Source organism: Phragmites australis, chromosome 10 (genome assembly GCF_958298935.1).
Source record: "Phragmites australis chromosome 10, lpPhrAust1.1, whole genome shotgun sequence".
NCBI classification, from domain to species: Eukaryota; Viridiplantae; Streptophyta; class Magnoliopsida; order Poales; family Poaceae; genus Phragmites; species Phragmites australis.
Window position 1 is genome coordinate 928,254 of NC_084930.1, and position 15,138 is coordinate 943,391.

The window sequence follows — 15,138 nt, forward strand, 5'->3', positions numbered from 1 at the left end:
TACGGACCCTCAGGGAACCGAGTGCTCGGGGGCTGCCGCATGCAGCCTCGAGCACTCTCTCTCGAGCACTCTTGTACGGATCCTCGGGGAACCGAGTGCTCGGGGGCTGCCGCATGCAGCCCCGAGCACTCTCTCCCGGAACTTAGCTCTCCTGATCGTTGGGGGACTAGGGTGCTCGGGGGTAACCGTACACCTCCCCGAGCACTTTCTTCCCAGTACTTGGACTCTGTGGATCATCGGGGAACTGGGGTACTCGGGGGCTACCGACTGTGGTCCCGAGCACCTTCTCCCGGGACTTGACCTTTTCTCATCCTACAGGAGAGACCTCACGGGATGGCGCCATGTGGCGGATGACTGGCCCGACCTCGGGATTCGGGGACCCCCGGCTCCTGATACACCGACACCTATTCTTTGGGCCCACACCAGCAAAATCTGACTTCAGTGCGTACGTCTGGCAGGGCTTGCATGACCAGTCCCCTAATCGCGAAAGGAAACAAGAGCTGGTCATGGAGCATGTACTCATCTAACCAGTCTAATCTCATTTAATGTTATCCACTCAAATATTTTCCTTCCTCAGATACCTCCTTTCAACGAGCAAAGTCGTGGCCAGCACAGCGGTGCAGTGGCCCGTCCCATAGCAATTAATGCTACAGGACAGCCCTGCAAGCGGGTGCAATAGTCTCGCAAGTGGGTGTGACAACGTGCGGATGATGGGACAGGACGCCCAAGATGGCCAAGCAGACCGAGCATGCCTACTCTCCGTAATGATAGCCTCGTAGTAGGGGTTTTTCGCATAAATGAGACTGCTATAGTTCTGACATGTACTGTTTGTATATACGTCTCTCCTGCTACTACATAAATGAGGAGGAACCAGGCTTGTAAAGGGCAAAAACTCTTTCTATAACCAAGTTGATCCCCATCATAAGAAAATACACAGAACGTAGGAATGTTATCCCATGGGAGACCTGAATCTAGATAACCCCTTGTGTTCTTGAGTTCATCATCACACACACACACTCATAGGAAATGTTGATCACGCTCCTGTCAACCAGTATACCCCGGACACATTATCAAAGATTAACCCTTGATATGTACTTAGTATTTGCAGTCAGTTTGAAATAGGAACATACTATGTAGCAACGCGACCCCAGTCCAACCACCCTCGAATTCAAACCTAGCCGGCTCACGACAGTGACAACAACAACGAGAGAGCCAATGCTTTTGTCTGCATCCCTCCTCCTCATGCCCTATGTCCCTCCTTCTCTCTCTATCTTCCCACCCAGATCCGGTAGTGACTGTTTGGGCGACGATGGTGGGAAGGTTGGTGTGAGATGGCCATATCTAGATGGTGTTGGAGAAGGTCGCCATGGGATGCTTCACTATAGGGAGTGGCTCCTTCCACTTCTCGTCCTGAATGTACTAGATGTCATCTATAGGTTTTCTAGAGGCTTTTCCACCAAATACCTACAGCCACAAACTCACAAATACATAGATCGGGGCAAATCGCCCAAAATACCAACTAGAACAAGTATGAACTCAAGAAAGCAAATGAGAGATAAATTTGTTTCCTGAAGTTCGGATCCAACGATCCTACATCTTCGTTGAGATGCTCATAAAGAGTCATGTCTCTTTCAACTCTATTCCTCACCAAGCGACTACGAAGATTGAGCTTGAGCTTACTCAAGTGTTTCTCTTCCCTTGCAGAGGCGAGGATGACCTTCACAAACTTTTCGAGACACTTCACAAGCTTAGTTGCTTTCCGAGTGATGCCTAGCCGTCTAGGAGCTCTAAGCTCTAAGAGTAATGAACGCAAATCATGACTTGATGATGAACACAAATGTTCGAGATTTGAATTTAGCTCACTTGTACTCAATTTCTTACTCTCACACCCAACTCTCAAATCCTTACAGGAATTAAAGCACTAGAGGAGTGGGGAGAGCTATTGAAGGGCTATAAATGCTCTTGTCTTAAGGTAGTCCAGCAGCAAAAGAAAGAGGAGAGGAGTGAAGGAGTATTTATATCCCCCCTCAAAACTAGCCGTTACAGGCTTTTCTGGTCTAACTCGGATACTCCGGGTTCAATCCGAAACCTCCGAGTTGGTATTTAAATGCATAACCGAGAACCCCTAGCCGGAACTCAACTTGAAGGGTCTGGATGAAATACCAAAACCAAGAACATCCAAGTCAACCCGAAACCTCCGGGTAAAATATTTAGACCTTAACCGAGCACAACCGAGCACCCCTGCTCGGAGGAAAGTCCGGAGACTCCGATTAATTTCAATTTGGGTTCTTGGTTTGGACCTTTTTAGTTTACCCAGAAGTTCTGAGTTAACTCGGAAGTTTTAGGTTGGGGTCCTCTACTAGGTTTAGCTCGTGTAACCCGAGAGTTCCGGGTGAATCCGGAAGTTTCAGATTGTACTAACTTTTGGGCATAATGGTAAGTTTTTAGAGGTTATGTATAAATACCCCCTCACCCTTTTTGAGGGGGCTGCTGCTTGGGGCACACAAGAAAAATATTATAGAGCCAAAAGAACTCCTTCCCACTCCGATTTAGTGTGAGATTTGAGAAGGAAAGTGACTTGGGTTGAGTGGTTAGAAGATTAAGTGTAAGTGAGCTAAACTCTATTCTTGAGCACTTGAGTTTATGGACAAGTAGTTCATCGTCGCGTTTGTTACTCTTGAAACTTGAAGCTCCTAGGTGGCTAGGCGTCACCGGCTAGCACCTAAGGTTGTGGTGTGCCGCAGGAAGTTTGTGAAAGCTTTAATTTCGCCTCCATAAGGAAAGAAATCAAGAGTAAAAGCCAAACGCATGTGTGTCTGAGCTTGGAGAGGAAAATGGTTGAGAGAGACTTACCTTAATCGAGACCCTCAACAGAGACGTATGAACCTCTAGAGCAGGTATCCAAACTTTGTGAAACAAAGCTTATGTTTCCTCTCTTATTTCCTTTTTCTTGAGTTCTTACTTTCCATTTTTTTTGCATATTTTCTCAATCTATTTGTTCGTGTGAAATTATTTGTATGTTCTCCGTGGATCTACTTGGAATCATCATTTGAAACATACGACTTCATTTGGTTTAAGCTAGAACTCATTATGAGTACTTTAATTTCAGTTTTGAGCTCTTTATCTATTTGAACCTGGAAGTTCTAGATTGAGCCCAGAACATCCGGTGAACAATAATTACGTAACTTCCGGATTGAACCTGGAATTTTTGGTGAACAGTGTTTTTGGGATTTTCAATAAGAGTTTTCTTACATATTTTTTTGCTAGATTTGAATAATCTTTATCAACTTAGGACTATAATATTTACACATATTTAGAGTGATTTGTGTACTAGTTGAGCCTAGCATATTTAGGATTTTCATTTGTGAAAAATCCGTTAGTTTATTTTTTCCGTTGCAAATTTAGACCAACGGCAAAAGATGATGGATTTTTGTAAAAACGGCTATTCACCATCCTGTAGGCGATATCATTGTCCTTTCAACAGCCAACTGGTACGTACAAAATAAAGAGGATATTTAACTAATTGGCCAGGTCATACCTATATAAGCCTTATGGTTGCGTTGTTGTACCAGGTTACATGTCTATGAACCGGTCTTTAGGATCCCAAGTAGATACTATCATCAACCCACAGTGCTTACCCGCACATGTGTATGCCTGCACTATCATCATACCACCTTCTGCTTAGAATCCATATGTTCCATGTTGCTAAAAAGATTACCAAATCAGTTCATGTTGAATAGACTATTAAATAGATTAACATATAAATCACTCAACTTGATAAAATAACTAAGCAATTCTATCCACGACACCTAAACTACAACACGGGCAACAAGAATAATCATGGAAGAATCGTGTAAACCCTAGTCATAGGATTTATTTTGACAAACATGCAATAGAAATAAAAGACACACTTTCCTACAATGTGGTCAATGTGATCAATGACACTTGCCTCCTCTGAAGTGATGCTCACTGTTGTCAAAATCTTGATCTTGAAGTTCCTCGAATTGTTCAAAAATGTTATCAACTAATCACGAAAACTACCGACAAACAGCACAAAGAAAACACTAAGAACAACATACCAAACAACAACAATGCGCTATAAAAAGCCTACTAACAAAAAATACTTGTTACTACGATCGTGTGAGCGTAAGAATCACCTAAAACAAAGCCGTATGAAAAATTTATAAATGTTTTAAGCTACATAGGTCTTTCTATAAAAGATTAGGAACTATTTGATAAAAAAAGTCTAGAAGCTTATTTGTAAAATTTTAGGATCCTATATGTAAATAAATAAACCTATAGGGGGTTAAATATAAAATGGTAGTTGATAAGGGACTTTTTTTAAAATCTAAAAAGTATAGGGACCTAAATACAAAATTACCTAATTAAAAGAATTACCATATTAGTACTTTTTAATTAGGAAACCCTATTTATTGCGTCAGCGCGCTGACTGGGTTCAGGCAGCTGACGTGGACTGCCACGTCGGACAAAAGCTAACATGGCGCACTGACATAGCTCATAAAGCTAACTGGGATTAAGATGACACATGTCATCCTCTGATTGGTTAGCAAAGGGGTATGAGTTGGATTTAATCTCGATCGTTCATCAATGATCAGATAGCGGAGGAGATGCCTACCTTAGTTCCTACGGTCGGCATCGTCGACGATGGGTGGGCTTGGCAGCGCGACTCTGGAGGATTGTCTGGAAGAGGGTGTGTAGACGACAAGGAACCTCCCTCGGTCACGTTGGCGTCGGAGCGGTCTCCAACGGTGGCGGATGGCAGCGAAAGCTCGGCAATGACCGAAGCTTCATGCAACAGCTAAAACTTGATGAGGATCAGTTAGGGACGCCGACCACATGCGTGCACTCGGTTAGCATGGAGGAAGGCTCGAGCGGTATGGCAATGGTGACAGGATGCTGGGAAGCTTCAGCGGCGGTCGAGTAAGCTCTCGGGTGGAGCAAAATTGGGGGAATAAGGGAGTTTGAGCGTGGAACCTCGGTCAAGAGTTTAATTCAGGATTTATAGCTGTGGGCGGCGGTCCCCAAGACGTGGGGGAGCATGGTTTCGGCGACAGTTGGAAGCGGAATGGTTGCGGCGCGGGAAAAAACTGGCGTCACATAAAACTAAACCAAAAAGGCGCCATGGCGCCTCATCGCTCCCGCCAAAACCAAACGCAGCAGCTAAGCTACTTTTTTTAAATAAAAATCTCACACCCCTTCCCTCCCCTTCCCCGATCCCCAATCCCGGCGTCCCCCCTCCCGGCGATCCAGATGGCAGCGGCGGCACCCACTGGCTGCTTCAAGTGCGGCCGCCCGGGCCATTGGTCCCGCGACTGCCCCTCCGCGCCCGACTCCACCGACCCAACCAACCCTAATCCCAAGCCCGCCGCCGGCGCCTCCCGCTTCGCCTCCTACCCGAACGCGAGGCCCAGGCCCCCCGCCTCCGCGGCGCCGGAGGGGGACGGGAATGGGACAGCGCAGAACAAGAAGAAGAAGAAGGAGAGGGCCACGCGGCCCAAGCTCACGCCGGATCTGCTCCTCTCCGATGACGGCATCGGCTTCGTGCTCCGATACTTCCCCAAGGCCTTCAAACCCCGAGGACGGCCAGGCCACGAGGTAATCAACTTCGCTTTCCTCTTCTTTCCATTTGCTGCCTCTCTCATCCATCATGTGACTCCCCAATATGGAACCAAATGTACCTTTGCTGCTTGAGCTCCCTCCTGATAAGACAAGTCAGGATTTGTACTAATTTTTCATCTTATCATCTTTTTTGGCTCCCGAAGGATGCCATCATTTTTAACGGAAATACGCGCTTCAACTTATGTAATTGCCCCGTTAAATTTTGGGAGCAATGTTGAATAAGAAAGTACCTACAATTCCATGGAGAACTTTAGTAGCAGTTTCTCTTTTTCGAAAAAAAACTTCAATAGCAGTTTAGGGAGATTCTTCTGATACTACAATGGTTAGGAACAGTTAGTGACCAAAACAAGTCTCTTTATTCTATCCCTGCAAGAAATGAGTCAAATAAGAAGGGACATCCTGTGAATTCTTCAGCATTTGCTGTGTATATGTGATATATCCAACAATCAATGAAATAATCTTAGCTAATTTTACAATACAATAAGAAAAAAGGAACCATTTTTCTGGCATGCATGCTTATTCTGGTTTCCTTTGACCTCCTATTTTTTAATTTTGTTCCTTGATGTCAGGTGGAGGATCTTGGTAATCTGATCAAGCTGTACACGGACTGGCACTCTCGCTTGATCCCTTATTACTCCTTTGAACAGTTTGTGCGGAAAGTTGAGAAAGTAGGGGCCAGCAACCGCGTTAGGGTAAGCTGTTCTCTTTCCGCCTTTTCTTCCATATGATTACAAATAAATGAGTAAACTGGATAGAATGTCAGCTGAAGTTGGTGTACTATCAGTCTAAGTCAGGAAATGATATATATGCACCATGCACTAGTTTAAATTATGTTTTTATCTAACCTCCCCCTCTAGGATCTAGGTGGGATGCTCTAAATCATTTTTGCGAGTTGCTACCAGCACTGTGCTGTTATGCAATGGGATACATTTTGATAAATCCAAATGATGAATTTGGAGGACTGTCATCAAGAAAGACAGAAGAAAAGGCAAGAACATAGCAGTACATTGACACGGAGGTATCATAATCTAGAGATAAGCACCTTAAGTGAGAAGCAGTTGTTATGCTACTTTCCGTGCCATGACTTTTTAGAAAGATGCATTCCATCTATGTTTTTGTTCTTGTTGCCGAAGAGAATGCTTGTGAGGAGCTGTTCCTTTTCTATTAAAAAGATACTTTCAAGTGTAAATTCCGTAAATTCCGTTGATAGCTAAACTTTGAAACCAAGGAAGATTTCAGCACACACGTTATCAATCTGTTATTCTTGAACTTGAGAAGTCAAAGCTAGTTTACGAAACTATATACGCTTCTGTTAGGATGCACAATCACCATTCTCACCAGAAAATCGACATTTTCTTTCTTGTTGGGCCATGTCGTGTCCTTGCTATTTCTGACCTTTGTGTTCTTCGTTTACACTGTTCCTTAGAGATGCATTTCTGAGCTGAGGGACAGGGTTGCCAGAGGGGGAGATCCTACACAGCTACACGAACCGACAGTTGAAGGAGTCATGCCAGCAGGCGAACCTGGTACGAACTCTTTGTTTTGTTGACATCAAACATGCATAAATCTATGAACTTTCACTAGAACAGCATTTCCCCCCAAAATTCTGGTACTAGCAACTGCTCAACATCTGTTGCAGATGGAACTACACCTGAAGACCCAATGGAAACTGAAGCTCCGTTGTCAGATAATCGTGTTGCTGAGCCAGTGCAAGAAGATTTAGACCCACCGGTGGAGAGCAACGATATGGATTCCATGCAAGAAGATTTGCTTAATGAAATCTACGAAAAAGCAGCTGATGTAAGTCTACGCCCTCTAACTATTTAATGTGATTCATCCATGACAAACCGTGGCTACTACAGTACAACACACTCTACTCAGCTCTTGCCTGAACGTTAAGATACACACTTGACTTGAGTAAATTGCTGTTGATGTCACAACAGGAACCCCAAATCCCAGCTGGAGATGGGACCAATAAAGAGGCCCCACAGCCCTCGGCTCCAAAGGAAGTTTGCTCGCATGATGATCCACCTAGCGAGGCGCAGAAGCAACAGGAAGAAGCAGCCAGCGACGGCACCAAGCGGGCGAAAATTCAGCTCACCGAGGAGCAGAAGGCGCGCATGGAGGCCAACAGGCTCAAGGCCTTGGAGAGAGCGGCGACACGGGCTCGTGCGTCACAGCCTACCTAGATCTGCAAGATGCGGGATTGCTGTCTATAGTTGTTTGCTCTGCTTATTCGGTTGCATTGCATGGCACCGGAGATTGGCATGGTGACTTGTCGGCTTTGATGGAGCATCATCTGTTCTACTCCACTGTACTGTAGGCTAGGCCGTTTGCATGCTACAGGAACTGTTCTAGTGGCCGATTGAACTTGCTCTCCTGTTGTGGTGTGGTATGGTGTAACAAGAGAAGATTTGTTGGACTTGAGGTTGATATGGAATGTAACTGAAAGCACCACCGAGTGTGCTTCATGTTGGCTCATGTTTTTCCACTGTAAAGTTGATAAGTTTTCAAAAAATAAGGCAGTTGCCTTATCATTCGCGAAAAGAAAAAAAAGGAACAAGTGTTGCCTTCCCATTAAAGTAGAAGGAGAACCAGAAATTAAAGTTTGGCCGAGAGGCCTTACAAATAAGTTGATGAGTTGCTTGTTAGTACGGTGCCCTCCATGGCATAGAACTTGTGCCACCTAAGAGTTCATGAATTTATCTCTTCACGACCTGTTTCAAGTTTTAACCATTGTGTTTAGATACTTTATCACGCTAACTAATATGGAAGTTGGACATGACGTGTCACAGCTCCTTCGTTATTATTTCCCACTGGTGTAATTCAAAGTAAATTGGTAACATGGTATGAAAGGCTGATGCTCTTGGTCGCATATTTTATTATGCATGTTATTAAAATTTAGGTGTCTAAAAGGGAAATGATGGATTCACGACATCTTGTCTGTCTAGCTTATTAGTAGTGCACGTACTACATCCGTTCTTAAATACATATCGTTTTAATATATATATAGTCAAATTTATTTTTTTATCATTAATACACACAAAATTGATAAGATTCGAATGTGCAAACAATATGAGTTGATTCGCTATGAAAAATACTTTCATATGATTGTATATTTAACAAAATTTATTAAGAAATAATTATAAAAAAGAACGTTAAAACATATGTATTTGAGACGTACTGCTGTTCTAAGGCCATCTTCAGTGACAAAAAAAGCGACTCATAGAATGAGATGACAGTACATGAGTCGACTAATCTCCATTGCAGAGCAGTCAAACCATGCACAGGCAGAAGATTTAACATAATCTTTGGTTCGATGCATGAACATTAAAATAATATTCGTACATAGTAAACCAACTGACTCTGTATATTGAAACCAACTCACGCTTAACCGTTGAAGCAAAATAGTTGTTGCTTTCTCGGTCTATACATACATGCATTTATCCATTTCATTTCAAAATTTCTACACTTTGCCCTTCCACAAACAAAGAACAATGCTCTCCTCTCTATGACCAAAACACACATGGAGTCGTCATCTTCACCTGCCAACTTCATAAGCTTGTTGAACTCCTCATCCTCAAGTCTACATTTCCTAGGACCACAAAATGCATATGGCAAGCAGTACCTGGATTTCCCTTCACCTCATTTTCCCACAAATTTCCCACCACCACCATATGGACAGAATCAACAGCCTCATTATCCACACAATTTCAATCCTTTTGGTGTTCAACCAGGCTACCAACAATTTCGTACCACATCATCAAGCTATCATGGCATTCCTTACCAAGGTAGTGTGGGGCATCACCAGCCATGAGCTTTTGGAGTCGGTATGGCCGACGATTCATCATCTCCAGTTGGATCAATTGCCTTCTTTGGAGGTACCAGTGGTAGTAGTTCACGTGGTGATGAATCCGCTTCTCAAATCTCTATTCCCTAGCCCATGTATGGAGGCCTTGTTATAAATGAAGAACGAAGTGAGAGCAGCCCTGAGGAGGAAAAACAGAATTCTAGGCGCAGATATTGGTTTGAAGAGTGAAGGTGCATCTAGCCTCTAGGTGTGGTTTTGGTAATTAATGATAATACCTATAGACTAACAATTATGTTGAGAATTGATAGTATATTGGTCTATATGTGATGCATAGAAGATTGATCATGGATTCATTGAAGAATGTCATGTGATCAAAAGAGATGCATCAAGAAGAGTGAACAAGAGGTGATGTTCAGGTAAGTAATACTAATATCTATGGACTAATAATTATGTTAAGAATTATTTATAGGTTGTTCTATAAGAGATGCATAAGTGATGAAGCACGTATTTGTTGAGGAATGCCATGAGATCAAAGAGATGCATCGAAGTCATTGAGCTCTAGGTGATGCTCATGTGATGTAGAAGAAGCTTAAATGAGAAAAGACCTCGGAGTTTGAGGATGGAATCAAGAATATTGACAATAAGTATGAAGATAAAAGTTACTTATGGAGATCAAGTAACTAAAGGTATTGTATTGTCAAATTGAGTTTTATGGACTAACTCATATGCTATGTGCTTGAGAGTAAGTTGGGGTTAGGTTCCATACGAAGGCAAATATTTAATTGAGATATTCAATATACCGAGTTGGAAGAGGAAGATCAAGACATGCTTAGTGGACAACTTGTATACTTGATGCTTGCGGTTCATACCTTGGTAGTGAACCACATGAAGATGATATGAAAAGAAAAGTCTCCCATGCTTGGTGCATAGGAAGCAATCAAGTGAACTTCATCAAGCTTCCGAAAGATCAAGAGATGATCAAGATGGGAAGTAAGGATGAACATCATCACCAAGCTCAAGTGAAGAGTTGATGATAAACTTAGAAGAGACATAGAAACTCGGATGATGTGTTCGTCAAGTCCAACAGGATGGCTTGCTCAAGTCAAAGGTATAAAATGTAGGGTATTTTCTTATTCCGGTCAATGGTGATTAGAGAAGAGAAATAACCGGATTGATAGGATAAATACCATACTATTAAGAGGGGTCTTGACGATTGCTTAAGTTTTACCATATATTGATAAGCTCAATCTTGCATGTGCATACTCTTTTTGATAGGATGCTATAATTTGCAAAGGTGATTTGCAAGTTGACATAGTGTATGCATTAACCCTTGGTCGCATAGAACCTTTAGGTTGCAAATTTATTTTGCAAAAGTTTAAGGTTCATGTAGTTTTCATTGTGGTGGATTTTTAGACTATATTTTAGGTTTTATCCAATGGGTTTAGGGTCAAAAAAATCAGTTGGGATATGTAGCCATCTAAATAAGCTTTCTTTAGAGTCTAAGATCACCTAAATCGGACATCGGGTTCAAAAGTTATCGTTGTTTCTTTGAGTATCGGCGGTGTTGTTCTGGGAGTGACGGTCCGATCGCCAAGAATTTTGATCTGACTGCCTAACTCCTGAAACTAACAGAGAACTCTCATCTTTCTAGATCGGGTGGCGGTTCAACCACCAAGAAGGCCGGTCTGACCGCCAGAGCTTGCAGGGAACCTCCATTTTCCTGGAGAGGATGACGGTCTAACCACCAAGAGGGTCGGTCTAACCGCAAGAAAGGTGAAAAGTCTGTAATGGCTAGTTTTAGAGTCGTTGGTCCAGTGGCGGTTCGACCGTCAGGTGAACTGCGGTTTGACCGCCGGATGCACAGAGAAGTCAGAATTTGGGCAACGGCTATATTTCGGGTTGTGGCCTATAAATACCCCGTGTCCAGCAGCTTGGGTAAGAGCTGCTGCCTCCATTGAGCATACTTGAGCTAAGAAAAGTCATCCCCACACATTTATACATGTGTTGCACATGGAGAGGGTTGTGAGGCAAGAATCAAGTGCATTTGCATTAGTTATTGAGCTTTAGGGCACTTGGTGAGAGTCAAGTTCGTCTTGGCTTATCACTCTTAGAGGTTGTCGCCTCCTAGACGGTTTGGAGGTGGTTGCGCCATTGAGCCCTTCAAAGAAGCTTGTGAAGGAGCCATAGTGGTGATTGTGAGAGACTTTGTGCACGCCTTGCTCGAGAGGTAAATTGTAACTCTAGTAGAATCGAGGTAGTGAGTGGTTCATTCATTGGATTAATCGGCTCAAGACCAAGTTGCTCGTGGAGAACCTCTTATCTTGGTGAGAATTGCATACTTGATAAATGAGCGGTTAAAGGCTTGAACCTACCTCAATGTGGAATATGGGTGATCGGCAAATCACCGATACTACGGGAGAAACTTCGGGTGTCAACTCTTGTGCTATTTACTTCTATGTTGTGATATTTGCTTTTATGCAATTTATATTCCTAGAATCATAATTGCTTACATGTCACTCTAGGTTGCAAATCTTGACATAGACATAGAATTGGTCACTTTGTTGAGACATAGAGTTTGGAGATTTTATATATGTTGTAACCGATCATTTCAATTCTGCATCTTTATCGGTTAAATTGATAATAGTTTTTAGAACCACCTATTTACCCCCCTCTAGTCGGCCTCCTTGATCCTACAAAGAGGAGAATCTACGGCTAGTATGTGCATGGTTGAACAATTCCAATGATGCAATAGGTGACAACGAAAAGAAATATGATCACTATTGGAAGGAAGTCACTAGAGAATGCAACAAGTATTCTCCTAAAGACCAGCAAAGGTCAATGAGTATTCTCCTAAAGACCAACGAAGGTCAGTGTTGCAATGCAAGAACTATTGGAATATGTATGCACCACTGGTTACAAAGTTCAATTCATGTTGACATAGAATGAAAAGTGCACACAACAGTGGTGAATTAGATGACCAAGTGATGGAGAGAGCTCATGCACTCTACAAAAGTGAAAACTCACAAAAGCCATTCCTATTTGAGTACCAGTGGAGAAGATTGAAATATCAACCTAAATGGGGTAGAATATATCCTACGCAAAATAAGAGAATGAAGTTAAATGCATCTGTAGCTTATACTTCTTCTAATCAAGATACTTATGAAGCAAGTGCTGAAGCAAATCTTCGCCCTCCTGTAAAGAAGATAGCAAGAACATAGCAGAAAGGAAAAGGAAAAGCAACATCACGTTATTCAGAAGGTGACCTGTCAAATGAAAATGTGCAATACTTCAATGACTTCAGCTGCGGAGGTTAGAAGCAATTGATAAAACAACAGAAGCAATTGCTCAGCATGCTAAAGCCATTGCTGAGCAAGCTGCAACAGGAATTGAGCATGCTAAAGCTGTTGCTGAGCAAGCTGCAGCAGATAAAGAGAAACTTAAGATAGATAAAATGAATAAGTACCTCAAGCTGATGCATAAAAGGCTCAACATGAAATGGTGATGAATTATTATACTAAGGATTTGTTTCGTGAAGAAGATTCTTAGATGTACTACTTTTCTACTTGTTCTAGTGACAATATAATTTTTCTACTTGTTCTAGTAGCATTGTAATTTTTCTACTTGTTCTAGTGGCCATGTATTTCTACTTGTTCTAGTGACAATGTAACTTTCATACTTCTTGTTATGGTAATACAAATCTTGTGTGTACTTTGTTAGATGGATGTTTGCTCCATTTGTTTCCAATACTCATGGCAGACTGACCAGCAAAAAAAGAATGCTCACATTAAGAAAGTAGACATTGTATATAAAGATGTCAGGTGTCAGTCCATCTTTTACAATAGTCATTTCAAAAATTACCCGTTGTGAAGTAGTTGTTGGGATTGTTGTTGTGAACCAGATGTTGGGAACTAGCTGTTGGGAACCACCCACACATATAAAAGACTCCCCCCCCCCTCAACATTGAGCCATACAAGTCCCAATCATTTTCAGCAGCAATCTACTCTACTGCCTAAAAATGGACACATAATCAAACTCCCAGTCTGACCATCCCGAAGATCAGATTGTTGTACATGTCCCCCCTTTTCCCCCTATTGAGGTCATCTGGGACTTCATCAATGATCCAGTTAAAGATCAAATTATAGACTAGATTAGAGCTCAAATAGAAGAGCAAGTGAGGGGTACATCTAGTCAGCAAAGAAGATTTTCTCAAAGGTATGTTGTAAGAGATCGAGATGCTAGTCACAAAAGGCTGATCGCATACTACTTCTCTAACAACCCAGTGTGCAATAATGTGCTGTTTAGACAAAGGTTTCACATGAGACGACATCTATTCCTACAGATTGTGCAAAAGCTCAGTGATTGGTCTCCTTACTTTCATCAAAGAAGTGATGCCGCTGGTAAGTTAGGCTTTTCACCCTTGCAAAAATACACTGTTGCTACGCATATGTTAGCATATGGAACTTGTGTGAATATGTGGGATGGAAACTTGAGAATTACTGAAACTACAAATTTTAGGGAGGAATACCTTAGGAGGCATAATAATGATGACATTCAAAGATTACTGTAAGTAGGGCATGCTAGTGGCTTTCTAGGTATGTTGGAAAGCCTTGATTGTATATATTGGCAATAGAAAAACTGTCCAGTGGCATGGAAAGGACAGTTTACTCGTGGTGACTATAAAGTGGCCACTATCATGCTAGAAGCTATTGCTTCACATGATCTTTGGATATGTCATGTATTTTTTAGTACTTCTGGATCAAACAATGATATAAATGTGTTAAATAATTGAACATTCTTCACAGAAGTTTTGCAAGGAACATCTCCAGAAGTTCAGTTTGCGGTGAATGGCAATGAGTATAACATGAGCTACTGCCTAAGAGATGGTATTTATCCTGAGTGGGCAACATTTCTGAAATCAGTTCCCAGTCTTTTAAGTGATAAGGATAAACTATTTGCCATGAAACAGGAAGGAGCAAGAAAAGATATGGAATGTGCTTTTGGTGTCTTGTAGGCTCATTTTGCTATAATATGTAGCCCATCACGTATGTGGCAAAGGGAAGCACTTTCTTAGATCATGTATGCTTGTATTATATTGCATAACATGATCGTAGATGATGTGTGGGATTCTTATGAGGCTCGCAATGATTTTGACTATGATTAGGAGCATTCGTCTTATCTGTTGCTTTAATATCATCAAGGGCCAATAAATGAGTTTACTAGGATGCTCGAGATAAACGCCGGTATTCATGATCGGTTCACGCATCGTTGCATGAAGTCAGACTTGACAAAGCATATATGACAACGACATGGAGAAAATCAAGAGTAGGACTGGTTAGTTTGTCTGCAATTAAGTTTAGTTCTTCTACCATCTAAATGTATGCTACTTATTCTTGTGTAATTTGTACTAGCCAATTTTGTTCTTCCATCATCTTGTGTACGCATGTTTCTACTTATTGTTGTGTAATTCGTAATAGCCAATTTAGTTCTTCTATCATCTTGTGTACGCATGCTGGTAAGATGTAAAATAAAGCTTATCGACTCATCCTTTTGTTTTCTTTTATGTATATTTTCCCCATATCTAACACCAGTACTCTCTAACAAACAATACATCTTCTGCTTCGCTCGCTACGTGGTGTGGTAATTGATCAGCATACCCGTCTTAGTTTGCACCTCCTCCATAATGAATT

General features: G+C 42.0%; 1 protein-coding gene across 1 annotated transcript; it reads left to right on the top strand.

The window, feature by feature from the left end:
- The first annotated feature begins 5,070 nt into the window (after nt 1-5,070).
- Nucleotides 5,071-8,110, top strand: LOC133931223 (uncharacterized). The gene is made up of 5 exons (XM_062378061.1): nt 5,071-5,616; nt 6,210-6,332; nt 7,067-7,166; nt 7,280-7,440; nt 7,584-8,110. Exons 1-5 carry the CDS (start codon nt 5,272-5,274, stop codon nt 7,827-7,829), a joined length of 975 nt encoding a protein of 324 aa, XP_062234045.1. The 5' UTR covers nt 5,071-5,271; the 3' UTR covers nt 7,830-8,110.
- The last annotated feature ends 7,028 nt before the right edge of the window (nt 8,111-15,138 follow it).